This window comes from Dermacentor albipictus, chromosome 1 (genome assembly GCF_038994185.2).
Source record: "Dermacentor albipictus isolate Rhodes 1998 colony chromosome 1, USDA_Dalb.pri_finalv2, whole genome shotgun sequence".
Taxonomy (NCBI): Eukaryota; Metazoa; Arthropoda; class Arachnida; order Ixodida; family Ixodidae; genus Dermacentor; species Dermacentor albipictus.
The window spans coordinates 436,601,440-436,615,795 of record NC_091821.1 but is presented as its reverse complement, the minus strand read 5'-3'; the positions used below and the strand labels follow the sequence as shown (position 1 = coordinate 436,615,795).

Here is a 14,356-nt window from a genome sequence, read left to right as displayed (position 1 = left end):
CTTATTTTATGCACTAATGTGACAGGGCACATCTTCCCTTGAAGTAAAGGCCCTTTGGTTCAAAGGACTTTGAAAGTGTCCGTGTGACTGGGGTATATTATACAAATTGAAAACCATGGTCAAGAAATGCGCCTTATATACATATAAGGGTTTTTTATACTCCCAGTACTCTTCAGTAAAATCACAAATTATTGTTTTTGTTTGCACTTGCTTGGGTTTTCTTTTCTTTCTTCTTTTTTTTAACATACCTTTCGGTCCCTCTTTCAAGAGTTACATCTGCTCTGCTTCAGCCAGAAAAATACCAACAATGAAGTTACAGTTTGGTATGCCCACAGTATAGGTGGCAATGTACATTTCTTGAAATAAGGTGATAAACAATAAAACCAGGAAGAATATATGCTTTTCCTGGCATTAAAGAAAAACAAAAGAGGAAAGAGCTAAACCGCTTCTCCATCTGAGTGGAGCTGCATCATGCATCAAGCAGAGAGCTTACTTGTGATAGGTGGTGCAAACAAATATACACAGCGTCAGTGATAGCAGGAACCAGCAGGAATCAGCAGGAATGAGATCATGCTTTAAAAAGGAAATTAATGCTTCAAGTAATGCAGCATTGCTGCTTGTGCTTTGGTGTTTTCACAATAGACTGCTTAAAGCAAACATTATTCTTTTCTGCTGCAGGTGCAAAATTGTAGCTTGTTTTCTGTGTTCGTGTGCAATCACCTTGTGGTAGGCGTCCTTATGGCGGCATGTCAAACTTTTTGTGTGAAAGCATTTAATGGCTCACTTAGCAAAAAAGCCAGCGTCCGTCGTCTGGAGCAGCGAAAAAGCACCTTGATTCCCATTGGCCGAGACGCCACATCTCGAGCACGCCTTAACGAAGCGAAGCGAACGAAAGGAAGTGCCGCGTTCACGCGCCAGGCTTTGTGTGAGAGGCGTCTCTCGTCACACAGGACGTTGGTGGCGTGCGGTGTTGGCACCACAGGCTGCTGCTGCTTGCTGGCTCGGGCTGCACATGCCGCTATGGTAACATTACTCACAGTGCAAAACTCCATAGGACCGCTCAGCGCTGTTCAATTAGACATTAATGCTTTCGCATTCATAACTCATAAGAAATGCTTAGGTGTCCTCAGAATTTTTTAAAATTAAGAACCCGTAGTATTGACCAGGACAAGGTATTACTGTTTGAAAATTTCTGTAATATTTACTATTTGTTCATACTTTAGGCCTACTTCACTTTCTCATTGTCTACTTTTCTGTCAAAAAATAATTATTGCAATAGGATAAGCAGAACCAGAGATATTGTCGCTCCACAAGTGCAACACCATCAGAAATGCTGTTTAGAGAAAAATATGAAAAACGTTTCAGAATGTGTTCATAGTGTGTTGAAGCAAATGCTAAATTCAATTGGTCAAGAATGGTACATGGGTTCAATCAAGCAAAAATAGATGCTCTACACCAACCTGGAGCAGAGAAGCACGAAAAAACATTTTGGCCAGGTTTTCGGGTACCAAGGGTCTTCCCTTAATAGGTACATTTTATATAGAATAAGTTCAGTTTACTTCAAAAATGTGCATTTTGCACGTACCTGCTGCTACTAGCACTGGGAGCAAGAGTATGTATTCACCAAACGAAGGAGTCGTGAAAATGCACATGTTGCAGGTTGCATGAAGTCTTAATGTCATTAAATTGGTATGTGCGTAAGTGTGCGGATGGCATTAAACTTTAAGTCATTAAGCAGCTAATGTAATTTTTGTGGGCCTGCATGGCACAGATATAAGTCGGCTGTGCGTGCAATTCAACATTCATTTCTGTTAAATATACTGTGGTTGTACATCTATTGGAACTGAACCCTTTCTGATGTGATGCTTCTGGATGTGTTTATGATAGCCTTTTCTTTTAGTCTTTCATAACGAATATAGCTTTTTAATAATTGGTTTTAGTTGGTTTACTTTGCAAATTCGTTACTAGCTTGAGCAGTGAGGGTGCCCCTGTTGCATGCTGCCTGATGTGCTTCTGGGCTTGCATGGTGCATAAATAGTTGAAACTTTTGGTTTGTTGTGCTTTCCTTTTGGTTTTTCTTTCATTAGAAAAATTGTACGCAATACTGACAACTGGGAACATATTCTGTAGGAGTCCACCTAGTGGACCATCCATTTTGGCTACTGCTGATTGGCTGGGGCCGCTCGTATCCTCCTCGCTCGTACAGCTGCATCCAATCAGCAGTGACTGAAATGGATAGTCCACTAGGTGGACTATTACGGAATGCCTCCCTGATTGTGCTAGTGCTGCTGAAGGATTTTTTAAATATCAAGCTTCCCCAAGCACTCTCTCGCATATCAGTACTAATCAATTTGCGCACAGAAAAAAAAAGAAAGTAGATTTGAGCAATTAGCAGTAGTTCTGTAGCAAAGCAAGAAATTCTTGAAGTTTTAGGTATTTTCTTAGATTACTATATTCCAAGTGAGTTTGGAGCATGGGGCACCAATTTCAGATGGCAAAACAGGAGAGTGGTTGTAAATGCGATGCAATGCTTCTAAAGAAATGTGATGCGGTAGTTGTGAAAATGTGGTAGCTATGGGCAATCACTTAATTTGCACGGTACTGCCGTGAGTGGTAAATTTTTATTGCCAGTCCTCTGGTAGTATGTGGTAGGCTTAAAGGATATCTGGTAGTTATCTGTGCCAGAGTTTTTTTTTATATATAAATGCTTATTGGTGCTGATCCCCTGCCATGTATTCCCTCTTCAGACGCCCTCTGCCAGCAAGGTCCGGCTGTCCGGTTATGGAGTGGAGCTTGCTATTAAGAGCACGGAATACAAGGCTCAAGACGACACTAAGGTTAAAGGTGACTCCGAAACTTTTGTTACATTTTGTTGAAGTTCATTCAGAAACATTAATTTGGCCTCAAATACAAAAGCATTGCTGATTTGAGAAGTAAGTAGGAGAGAAATGCAAAGACTAAATTTAGCATCAAGTAAAAAAAAAAGTTGCAGCAGTGCAGTGGCTACAGTGTTCTTCAGCTGTGCACGAGGTCGCAGGTTCAAAACCCAGCTGCCACAACCGTGAGTCCTGCACTGTGGCATCCCTCATATCAGCAAAGTTGCTTTGGGATGCTATCAATCAGTCACTAAAAAACTTGCACGGTTGTTTGTACTGGTGGGGCTAGTGAAGCAACTGACGGTGGCTAGACGTGTTTTCTTCATCACACATCTTCAGCCTGCTGACACCACTTGACATGGTTTCTTAAGTTGTTGACGCCACTCCGAGCAGCTCATTTCGTGTTGCGGTGTGTCACAGTAGGCCGTAAATGTGCAGGTAAATGTGCAAGTTAACCGCCACTTACCTTGTCAAAAAAGAAAAAATAATAATTGATGATACGTGACCTGGTTATATTGTATTATACATGATCTGTCCTTTCATCATGTAACCATTGATTGATCAATTAAGCTTCTCTGTGTTCATGACCTGTTGATGTCAGTTGTGTGAGGTAAAAAAAAACGAGTTGTGAGTTTATACTTTCTTCATCTGTGACATACACTGCAATTTAGTCGCACAAAAATGTATTTTAGCTTGTGTTCTGCTACAATAAAACCCAATCACCAAGAAAGTTTGATGATCACACGGGGCATGTTTAAAAACTAAATATTGCGGGTTTGTCCCTCCTGAATACTTGAGCCAGTGTCTTGTATGTAGCCTAGCCTTGGTTTTGTTTGTGTCATCTTAATTTAGTGCTTGAGTTGTGGCTCTCTAAAAGTGGGGTTTATTTTGCTCTTTGTTCGCAGAGGAGAAAAATGTGGTGGATTCTGAGGAAGTCGAAAAAGTTGAAAACATGGAAGGGTTCGACTTCAAGAAGCTGAAGTGAGTTCTCTCCTTTGCACTGGCACAGGTGTCTTGGGATTTCTGGGCTTCACGCCCTAGTACTTGTGAAACAGGCCTCAGGTTTCTATAAACACTTTTTTCATGTAACACTGTGGAGTATTTAAGGTTATAATGATGAGGGTGTTTGTGTGAATGAGTGTTATCATATATGGAAGAGCCATACATTGTATTTATTTTGGCCATAATTGCATACTTTACAGAATAAGAGAATACACTATTTACACGATTCTAATGCGCACCCAACTTTCACGAGCTTACAGTCCGAAAATGAAAGTGCACCTGAATGTATAACATGCCCCCAATATATATAAGAAAAATATAGCATGCCCCCCACATTCGTGAACAGAAAAAAACGAGACCTGCACAGAAGGGAAACTTATTTATCAAAAGCTTTCATAATGAAAGCGGCATGTTGTCTGCCATTCTTGCTTCATTGGTCGTAGATGCCAAGTACATAGGAGCGGTATTCTCAAGCGATAACTTTAGAGACACTGTGATCACTTTCGCAAAATTGTATGTGACTGCATCAGACTTCACAAAGTATGTGGCCGACAGCATTCCTTTCACTGCATGCAGATAGTGAGCTTGACACAGTTCCAAAAATGCTGGTGTTCGTATACGTCAGCGCATCTGGCGTCCAGTCGCATGAAATCTCACGAGAGGGATAGTCTCTCTGAAAGTGATTCACCGAGAGTACCGCTCCAGGTTACAGTCAAGCTCAAAATGAACCCATGGCAACCTTCACACGAATGTCAAAAACACTCTCTGTCGCCACCTTTTGATGGTGATGATGCTGCGCTTATGGCGATAGGCTGTTGCCAACGCTGCGAACGTGGTTTTGGTTTGTGTCCACTTGTGACGTGCAGGCAATTTTTAGACCCATTTTCTCTGATAAAAATATCTGTGTTAGGTTCTTGTAAATACAGTATGTAAGGCTCACATGGTTTCATGAAATACTTGGTCTGTAGCTAGCAACTGCTGGCTCTTCACACTGCACTCTATTTCCCCATATGCTAATGTGCTGTAATTTTTAGCTGTGCATTTGTGTGCGTGACTGAGGCTGAAATTGATGTGCTTGCCAACACGTTACTAGCTTGTGGCATTCGAGATGCTTTTGCTTTTGGTTAACTTTGGATTCATTAGGAACTATACGCCACTTTTTCAGGTTTTTCTTCTTCGGCCTGTTAGCCCACAACAACATTAACATAAATCGGCAGGTATGCTTGAAGGCTCCAGCTTACTTTTTCCGAAAGAATGATAACAGTAAGAAAATAGGAGAGATTCAGTGTCATGCTGCGGCATGCAGGTTGTCTTTTTTCCCCCCACATACAATATATGAGTGGAACTTCCCTGATACTGCTGTTGTTGCATCCACTGAGTCATTTGCCACCATACTCAACCGAGATATGCATGATGTGCAGTCATGATGAGGAACTGTATGTTACCACACTACACCCTGTAAATCTTTTTGGCACCTTTCTACAAGTGGTTGACACTGTTGTTCCATGTTTGTTTTGTAGGTTTGTCCGAACAGTGATTTTTGAGGCCGAATCGAATGCAAATTGAATAGTGCTAGAAGCAAATTGAATCGAATATCTAATGGTTTCCTGATAGTTTTGTAATAATGAACAGTCGTTATCGCAATTAATATAATATTATGTGTAGTTCTTCGCATGCACAGAACTCTTCAGAAAGTACGAATGATCACTGTATAGCCTGTAAATTATCACTACCTAATCCACATAGCCTGCTCCATCATGCAAGTTCTCATGTTTTGTGTCTATACTACTGCCATTGGTGTGAAAATTTCCATACTTTCGGTCCAATATTATGTTTAATAGGGCACAGTTGACGTATCGAAATATTGGAAAAGTATTTGAAAAATATTTGCATTTATGAATCGTGACTGTTCGATTCATTATTTAAAAGTTTTGAATATTCGCACACCCCTATTGTTTTGTTCATATAATTTTCGTTCTACTTTACATTTACCTTGTTCTTATTACACCTTCCCCACTGCAATAATGCCCTCTGGGTGCACACAGTGATATTAACAAATAAATAAAGTATGTCTTTTAATAAGTGGAAGCAGTACATCACATTATGTCAAAAGGCAACTGTTTCTTTTTTTTTAAGTTGGAAAAAGAATCACCTATGTAATCTTATTTCCTACCAGGGAGCTTTACCCTGACAAGAAGGACAAGCTGAATGTGCTCAAGTCCCACTTGACCAACTCTGGAACTGAGCTAGCTGCCCTGAAGGTGTGGGAGCTGCAAGGTGAGCACAGCTTTTGTGGGCCACCTCATTTTGCACTGACATCTGGCACCTGTTATTCTCAGATGGAACAGATTTATCCTTCTTGGTAGCTTAGTGGCTATTGGCAACCATCACTGAAACTTTCTGTGCCAACATAAGCACCTTAACACATACCCTAGAAGGTGGAGGTAACACATTTTAGTAGAACATGCCACAGTTTTGCATCAGAAAATTCACCACTTGTCATGAGGAACGTGTGTCCAGTGTCTGACCTGACTAGGCACTGATGTGCAAGAACACAGGAGTGCACATGGACCTTGGAATGTTCTTTCTCGTGGACAGGGCTCGGCTGGATGAGTTGTGTGTTAGCAAGCATTGACACAGGCACGCGTCTCTCATCATTCAACATATAAATTTTTGTGGCCTCCCTGCTGACCAGTGTCGGCATATTTTAGTTTAGTACAGTTAAACCTCGGTATTGTGGACTTCAGTACAATGGCATTCTCGATATAGTTACAAATTATCTAACTTATTATAACTTGTGGTCCAAAGAAGACCATGTGTTTTGAACCTTAATGCTATGAAGTGTGTTTATGCACAATTCCAATACAGTCAAACCTTGATGTAATGAACTATTTGCATTTCCCTATCTTAGTTGCACTGAAAACCATCTATTTTCTTTCGCGATGTAACAAAGTAATTTTGTGACGCAGTTTCAATTTAATGAACTTTTCGGTCATCTCAAGCATGGACTTGGAGCCTGTATGGCCAGTTAATCTAGCGAAAAATTATAAAAATGTCAGCCAAGGCAAACATTACTTCAAGTGTCCTGCGTGAAAAGTTTGAACGGCATAACCGCTGTCAAAGCGCACATGCCAGTACACTGTAGGCAGATAGGCAGGAAACACCCCTGCACCATTTGTCACATTGGTAAACAACTTGCAGAGGCAACAGAGCACACAGAAGCTGGTAGGGCTTAGAGAAATGCAAGATCTGACGATGCTTTCTGTGCAAGAGTGCTGGGAGTGAGTGAACTCATGGTAACTTTATCAAGCACTCAAGCAGGCAATGGGGGGTCAGGAATGCGTATGTGTCCTCCTCTCATGTGTACACTCTATAAATTGGAGATAATCGCTCCACAGCAAGTGCAAAGGTCGAGTCGAAATGGTTGGTGGCTTCACACGCATTTTGTTGTTCCCACACATCTAGCGTTGGCAGTTTCATAGTCTCAAGTTTCCAAGACATGGTATGAACAGCTCGTTCGTGTTGTGACGGCGAGTTTGTGGTCATTGAATGAGCAGCAAAACACATTGTGGGGCTAGTTTGTGGGTAGTTTCCCCGCATGAGCAAGGGGAAAGGAAGAGGAGCTAGCTCGTGGTAACGCGATCAAGTGCGCAAGGGAGGAATGGGATGACGGTTGGCGAGTGTCTTCTCTTCTAGCGCAGCTTTGGCTTCCCATCGCTGTCAGCATGGCTGAGCGCAAACGGAACCCCTGCGCACTGCTTTAGAGCTAATCTGCTGCTTGTGCAAAGAGTGGGCATGCCGAGATGGCATCATGTGCGCTGTCTTCCCGTGCATTTAGTACTAGATGTTGCATAATCTCTAGTTTTGGAGACACCCTGAAGCGAGCTAGACAAAGCATTCACTCCCATGCTGCCAGCACTCTTCATTATAACAATGTCTCACTGTGGGCCGCACTATCAGCCGAGAGGGGAATGGGCGTGAAAGCATGGCTGGCTTCACTTTGTACTGCCAATGGGAAGATATCATCGACGAAGCATGAAACCGTATCTTTCATTGCCGATTCTCACATTCAACAAAATGATTATTTTACTTTTTCCGATTGCCCAATCATTTGTAATATTTTGCAGCCCTGTAAGAAAAATTCCTCGACTACTGTACTTCAATATAATGAAATTTCATTATAACGAAGCAAATTGCCACATTTATGCTCTTTATTGTATCGAGGTTTAACTGTACACTTAGACTGCTGTAGCACTCCCAGGCCAGTGCTGGTTCCCCAAAGTGTTCTGCTGCTGAATACTAGGTTGCACGTTCGGCTCCTGGTAGTTACTGCAACAAAGAGTATCATGTACAATCAACTGCTATATGTAGCTTACAGACCACGGTATCCAAGGAAAAGCTGAGTGTGTATATCCAGAACCTCAGAATACAACCCAGCATTAGCATTTGCAGCCTCTACTAGTACTCGAACAACGCTGTGTGGTTTTTAGTGGCTACAGTTACAGGCTGCTGAAAAATTCATCATTTTCTCCCATCGCAATTTTCGTTAACTTGTGCGGTTGACTGTGCAGTAAAACCTCGTTAATTCGACCTCTGTTAAATCATAAAATCGGATAATTTGGACTCTTCCTGTGTTCCCGTCAGGCATGTGCAATATTTCATGACATCAAACTAGTTAATTTGAATGTATTTGGCTGCACGCTGGTTAATTCAGACAAACCTTGGAACGCGGCGAATGTGGACTGCCTCAAGTGTCCAACCAAAACGAAGTGGCAAGGTACACGTCACCATTCATCAGTGGAAAACAACAGGAATGCTGGAATGCTTCAGGGTTATTTGTCTTTATAGCCCTTACTGTTGCGTTTACCACTGCGCATGACACTGCATAGGGCGCGTGCCTTCAGAACTGCTTAGTCAGTATTCGTGATAGCGGCGTTGACCACAGTTTCGTCCGCAGTGGTTGCAGCGAGCAATGGTTTCGTTTTGACTCAGTGCAACGAATTGCTGATATCACAACCCGCCTGCCTGGCATCAAATCTGCCAGCTATATTGCCATAGAATGACAATCTGTTGTTAATCAGCTCACTGGCGAAAAAATAACTGGGATGTGCGTTTAGCAGCAAAAAGCATGTCTTGAATGAAGACGCAGGTTTTGCACCACACCCGCAATGCGAAAGAAGGCACTAGGCCTTCCCCACTACGACCGCTAATCAGTCAGTCACGAGATGAGTGAATTGCAACTTACAAACTGCTTTTGTGCAAAGTAGAAACAGTATTTGCCGATTCATTTGGTAAATAATATTGTGCTGATGTATTAAGCATTTGTCACTCCTGGTACCCTCGATATTCCGGCATTCAGTTAATTCGGGCATTTTTTTTCCATCCCATGAAATCTGAATTAACAAGGTTTTACTGTGCCTAGATTTAGGTGCACATTAAAAAATGAATTCGGAAGCCTCCACTACAACGCCTCTCATAGCCCAGTGTGCAGCTTCAGAGTGTTAAACCCCACAATTTAATTTTTCATTTTGTTAGATTCCAAAAAAGAAAAGAGAATCAGCTATTATGTTATCAATTCGCTATTCATACTGTATTGTACATTTGCTTGTAGCATCCTTGGCTTTTCTTTAAGCACACCTCAATGTATTTCCAGTAGTTTACATTAGCAAGCTGAAGCTCTCTTTATGGGCATTTCTCCTATCTGGGATTAACTGTAGCCTTGCCGCAGCAATCATATTTCAGTGAAATTCCTGCCTATGGATAGCGGAGGCAGGGCATTTCTTTAACTTGGCAGCACTCTCAAAGGAATGATAATTTTCTCTTTCATGAAATTTCCTCCACCTTGTGGATTTACATGGGACTGGCTTGTCAGTGCCTTTTGTTGTTTGCTGCTGCTGCTGTAAGAACTGAGTCCATTGTCCTATTGTTGGTAGGTGCTTATCATGTACACTTCTCCACTTTTGTGTCTAAGTTCATAGCATATCATATTGTGAAGGGGTGCTGCTGCACTCGGGGCACAATACTATGTACTCATTGCAGTAGTATTGTTTAACACAAACAAGTGTCATTCTGTATAGCTGTTGGTGTTCAATGTGTTGCATGTGCATTGTTTTACGTTTTGCCGGTGACAGCTTTCACCAGATTGTTACTGTTACCAAGTTATCGCTTGGTGCAAGATGTATCTGCTGTGTCTGAAACTTCTTGAATGTCTTTGTCGGTTCTGTAGTGTTGTCGGTTCTGTCGGTTCTGTAGTTCTGTAGACATGTCTGATCAGATTGCATGCATGACGTGAATAGCATTGTACATTCTCAAATGTGTGCAAGCACCTGTGGTTACCATGGAATATGCAGTGAGACATAAATAAATACTGGCCAGAACTGAGTGATGAGATTAGATTAAATGACTGACGATCATGCTCACTGTTATCATTGTAACTTGAGTGTTGCTTGGCTTTCTGGGTCCAAGTGCATACAATAAACAGTGTAGGTTTCTAACTCAAAGTTTTGGCAGTATCACTTGTTATAGTGCAGAGACAAACGCTAGTGGCTGTGCTAGCTCCCATCAATAGCACATCATTGTCAGAACAAGTCATTGTAGAATACCGACCTCACAAGCCATCGCAGAAACGACTACAAATACATGGTTGCAGTTCTGATGGACAACAAACCTGCAGGAGTAGCTTTAGCACTGAGAAGTGTTATATGTTTTCCTGTGCCACGAACAGTTGTGATTGTGTGCAAGTACTCTGTTCCTCTCTCTCTCTCTCTCTTTTCTTCTGGTTAGCCTCTCTGCCTTTCCTTTCTTTCATATATAGTATATATATCTTCTAGTTCATCACTGTCTCTACACCATAACATTAAAGTGTCTAATTGCTGAAAGGCTTTTCACAGCTATTTGTTTGCAGAGTTGGTGTAACCGAACACTAGTAAATGAAGAGACAAGGTACCACGTCACCTTGAGAATGCATGTTTATTTTCTACTGGTGTGAGTGTCAATGGGTTGTTCTCCAACAGAAGTCTCTGTCTGGCCTTGTGCAAACACTCTATGCAAAACGAAATAAGGCCAGTTTTGCCTTAGTAGTAACCCAAGACAGTGCAAACTGCCATGTTGGTGACTCCATTTCGCCGCCGTGGTATGTCAAATAGAAACTTGAGCCAGTGCTAAAGGAATGCGTTTTATTTCATGCCCTCCGGGTGGTGATGTGTGCCGGTGTTTGTTCTTGCGCAGAGCTGAGCTTGCAAGCGGCCCAGAAAATCCTGCTTGCCCCACCCGAGGATGCGCTGCGCACCATGAGGGACACCTCGCAGAACTTCCCCTCGCAGGCACGCTCGCTCGTGAACATCGCCGTGAGCTCCGAGCTCAAGAAAGAAGTGGAGGGCAACCAGCACGTGCGTTGCTTTGACTCCTTTTCCCGTTTTCTTTTTTTTTTTTATTGTGGAAAGGGCTTTCTCGTGTACTTTACTCCAAACATTCTGTTCCTGTACTTGTGGTTTCTGGGCACTTCTCTATTTCTTGTGTGACCTTGAACCGAAATTTAGAATGCAGTCGGAAAGAGCATTCAGAAAATACCATTTCCTTTTATTCACACCTAAATGGTGAATTCATTGCAGATTTCGTATATGCTGGATGTTACATAACTCAGGGAGCTAGGTAAAGATTGCTCCCCTTTTAAACCACTGGCTCGTTTGTGCTGAAGTTTCACGTCAAGTCGGCATTTTGTAGTGTAGTCAATTTAATACTGTGTTTCGACGCAGTACTCGCCTGTTTCATCCAGAATAAATTATAAGTGTGATTTGTCTACCTCGTTGCTAAACGAAAAGTATAGTTTTCTTAGTGACAGAAAGATGGTGCTGTCTGTCACAGTTACAGTGAAACACAATGCGCATCACATTCCACTGTAACAGTGACAAGCAGCGCAGCATTAATTTTTGTCACTTACTCTTTAACTCCTGGCTACAGACAATGTACTTGTTGTGATTTATTCCGAACAAAGCAGGGCAAGTGCTGCTTCCGGGCAAGGTATTAAATGGTAAGCATTGATAAATCGCACCTGAGCGTGAAATATGAGCGCTAACAAGCCGGCCATTTATGCGGAAGACAATGATATACAGTAAAAGCTTGTTAATTCACAACTCGTTAATTCAAATTTTCAGATAATTTGAAGTAGCCGCTGCGGTCCGTCCAACAATTTGTTGAAAGCGATATGTAACGTATCCTGCTAATTCACACTGAAATCCGCACCGTCGCCAATAATTCGAACTTCGTGCCATCATGGATGGGGGAGAGAGATCAAATGATAAATGAAAGGCAGGGAGGTTAACCAGGACTGAGCCCGGTTGGCTACCCTACACTGGGGAGGGGGAAAAGGGGAGGGAAAGATAGTGCTAGTGTGCGGAAGCACGTTGGCGACGCTGGCATCGCCTTGCGGGGCACGCAGCTTTGCTCTTTCCATCTGCGGCCCTTTGTTTTGGCCTGACCGGAGAGAGACGCATTTGCACCTGGCCAGGCGTGTCCAACTCCTCTCTTGCAGGCCGGTTCTCTTCCTCTCTGAAGATTTTCCTTCTCTTCCTCTCTCAAGGCCATGCTGCGCCTGCACAGCATGGCCATACAGGTGCTGTATTTTTAAAGCCATCTGCGACGTGTCTAAGTGCACACCTGTATGGGCCTCATCTTCAAAGCAATCTGCAATGTTTGCAGAGCGCACATAGTGCCAGTAGCTCCGTATATGCGATGTGCTTTCTATGTTTCCTTCGCATTGAAGCAAGAGATGTACTAAGGTCAATTTGCTCGCTGCTTCGGCTGCGATTCCTCACTCCAGCATGTTTCAGGGAGTTTCCATGGTCATTGAGCGAGATGTCTTCATGCTTGCCAGTGTGCGCGTGACACTGTGATTGTTCATTTAGTTAGCAAGCAAACGTTTACAAGCTATATGGCCGATAAAACTACTATCCTTACTTCGTATAGCTATCGAATAATTCACAATCAATGCTTTGCCTTTCGGGCGAAACTGCGACATCTTTTCCCTCCGCGCCATGCATTGTGGGTTGGCGCAGTCAGTGCGACGAATGTGCGGATGGAGCAAGAGCCATCTCGCATCTCGATGTCGGACACGTCGGACCACGTTGGCCGCGTGCAGTTACGTCGGCTTCGCCAGTGCTTCGAACTATAGATGCTGTTCACACCAATGTGACGTAGCATGTGCACGTGCACACTCACGCTAGGTCGGAATATATACGTGCCTTAACTGAGCAACCTTTTTTCTGACTTTCATTAGTTCAAGTTTTGTATAATTCGAATTTTTGTAGCATCCCCGCAGGATTCAAATTAATGACCCTTTACTGTATATCTCACTACAGAGCATTGCTACCTTGGGGCCACATATCATAAGTCATTCCTTTTGGTGTTCACCTGCAGAACTCCAAAGGGTGAACTCCCTGCAACATTGAACATTAACATACAATGAAGGAGCGTGTTTCGTTGCTGGCATTGAAATAAGTGATAATTTGTTACATAGCATTACATAGTTACATAGTTATACTCAGTTACACTTGACAGTTGGAGGAGGCTGTACAGCGTGCACTCTCCATGCATCATCATGAAATATGCTGCAAGTGTATGTGCATGTGTATGTGTGGGTGTGTGCAAGGGAGGGGTCAAGCTTAATGGCATATTATTGCAACAAGGGCCCATTATGATCATGCACTCATTCAGCAGCTCTTTGGCTCTAAAGAAGTGCACTTGCGCAGTAGTTCTACATACCTGACATTTCAGCTGTCATGTAGATAGTTGTACGAAAACTTCTCTTTTTATTTCTTGTGTGTGTGTTTCTTTTTAAACTCTCTTACAGTGAACTACAACTGCTTTTGCTCTGTTCTGGCAAGTGTTCTGCATACAGCTTGATGTTCTTTCCGCACGCATCATGCTTGTCATTTGCATGACAGTGGTTTAGATCGTGGCACGTGGGTGCCACATTGAGCTGCACAAATTTTCTTTCTCATTCACTATCTCTTTTTCTGCATAAGAAAACTGTTTTCAATGAAAAAAAAGAAAAATCGCTTTGTATCACTGTGTTTTTGTATGACATAACCAAACTGCATGAACATTTTATTCATAGTAGTAGGTCTCTTTTAGACTAACTCTGTTAAGCAGAAGGTTTTAGATGTAAATATTGTTTAGTGGGAAAAAGTCTAAAGTTCCCAAAGTAAGAAATTGAGTGGTGCCTGCTTAAGGGCCGAACAGAGATTAATGAAGTAGGCAGTTATGCATCACTGCCTTGGGAATGCATAAACGTGACTCTGGGCCTTGTAGCAGCTTGAAAGCTTATTAATCATCATCATCATAATCATCCTATTTATGCTCACTGCAAGCTGAAGGCCTCTCCAGCGATCTCCAATTGCCCCTGACCTGAAAGTTGATCGTTTGCTAAATAAATGGGTTTTTATGTTCAATATATAGTTAGAATGACATATTTTTATTTT

At 42.4% G+C, this 14,356-nt stretch overlaps 1 protein-coding gene across 4 annotated transcripts in view; it reads left to right on the top strand.

The window, feature by feature from the left end:
• Uggt (UDP-glucose-glycoprotein glucosyltransferase) overlaps window positions 1-14,356 on the top strand; it is a 190,324-nt gene that overhangs the window by 97,674 nt on the left and 78,294 nt on the right. For all 4 annotated transcript variants that reach the window (XM_065439706.2, XM_065439714.2, XM_065439733.2 and 1 more), the window contains exons 7-10: window positions 2,748-2,844; window positions 3,782-3,857; window positions 6,055-6,155; window positions 11,106-11,266. In XM_065439706.2, coding sequence (XP_065295778.1) covers window positions 2,748-2,844; window positions 3,782-3,857; window positions 6,055-6,155; window positions 11,106-11,266 — 435 coding nt within the window. The remainder of the gene's footprint in view (window positions 1-2,747; window positions 2,845-3,781; window positions 3,858-6,054; window positions 6,156-11,105; window positions 11,267-14,356) is intronic.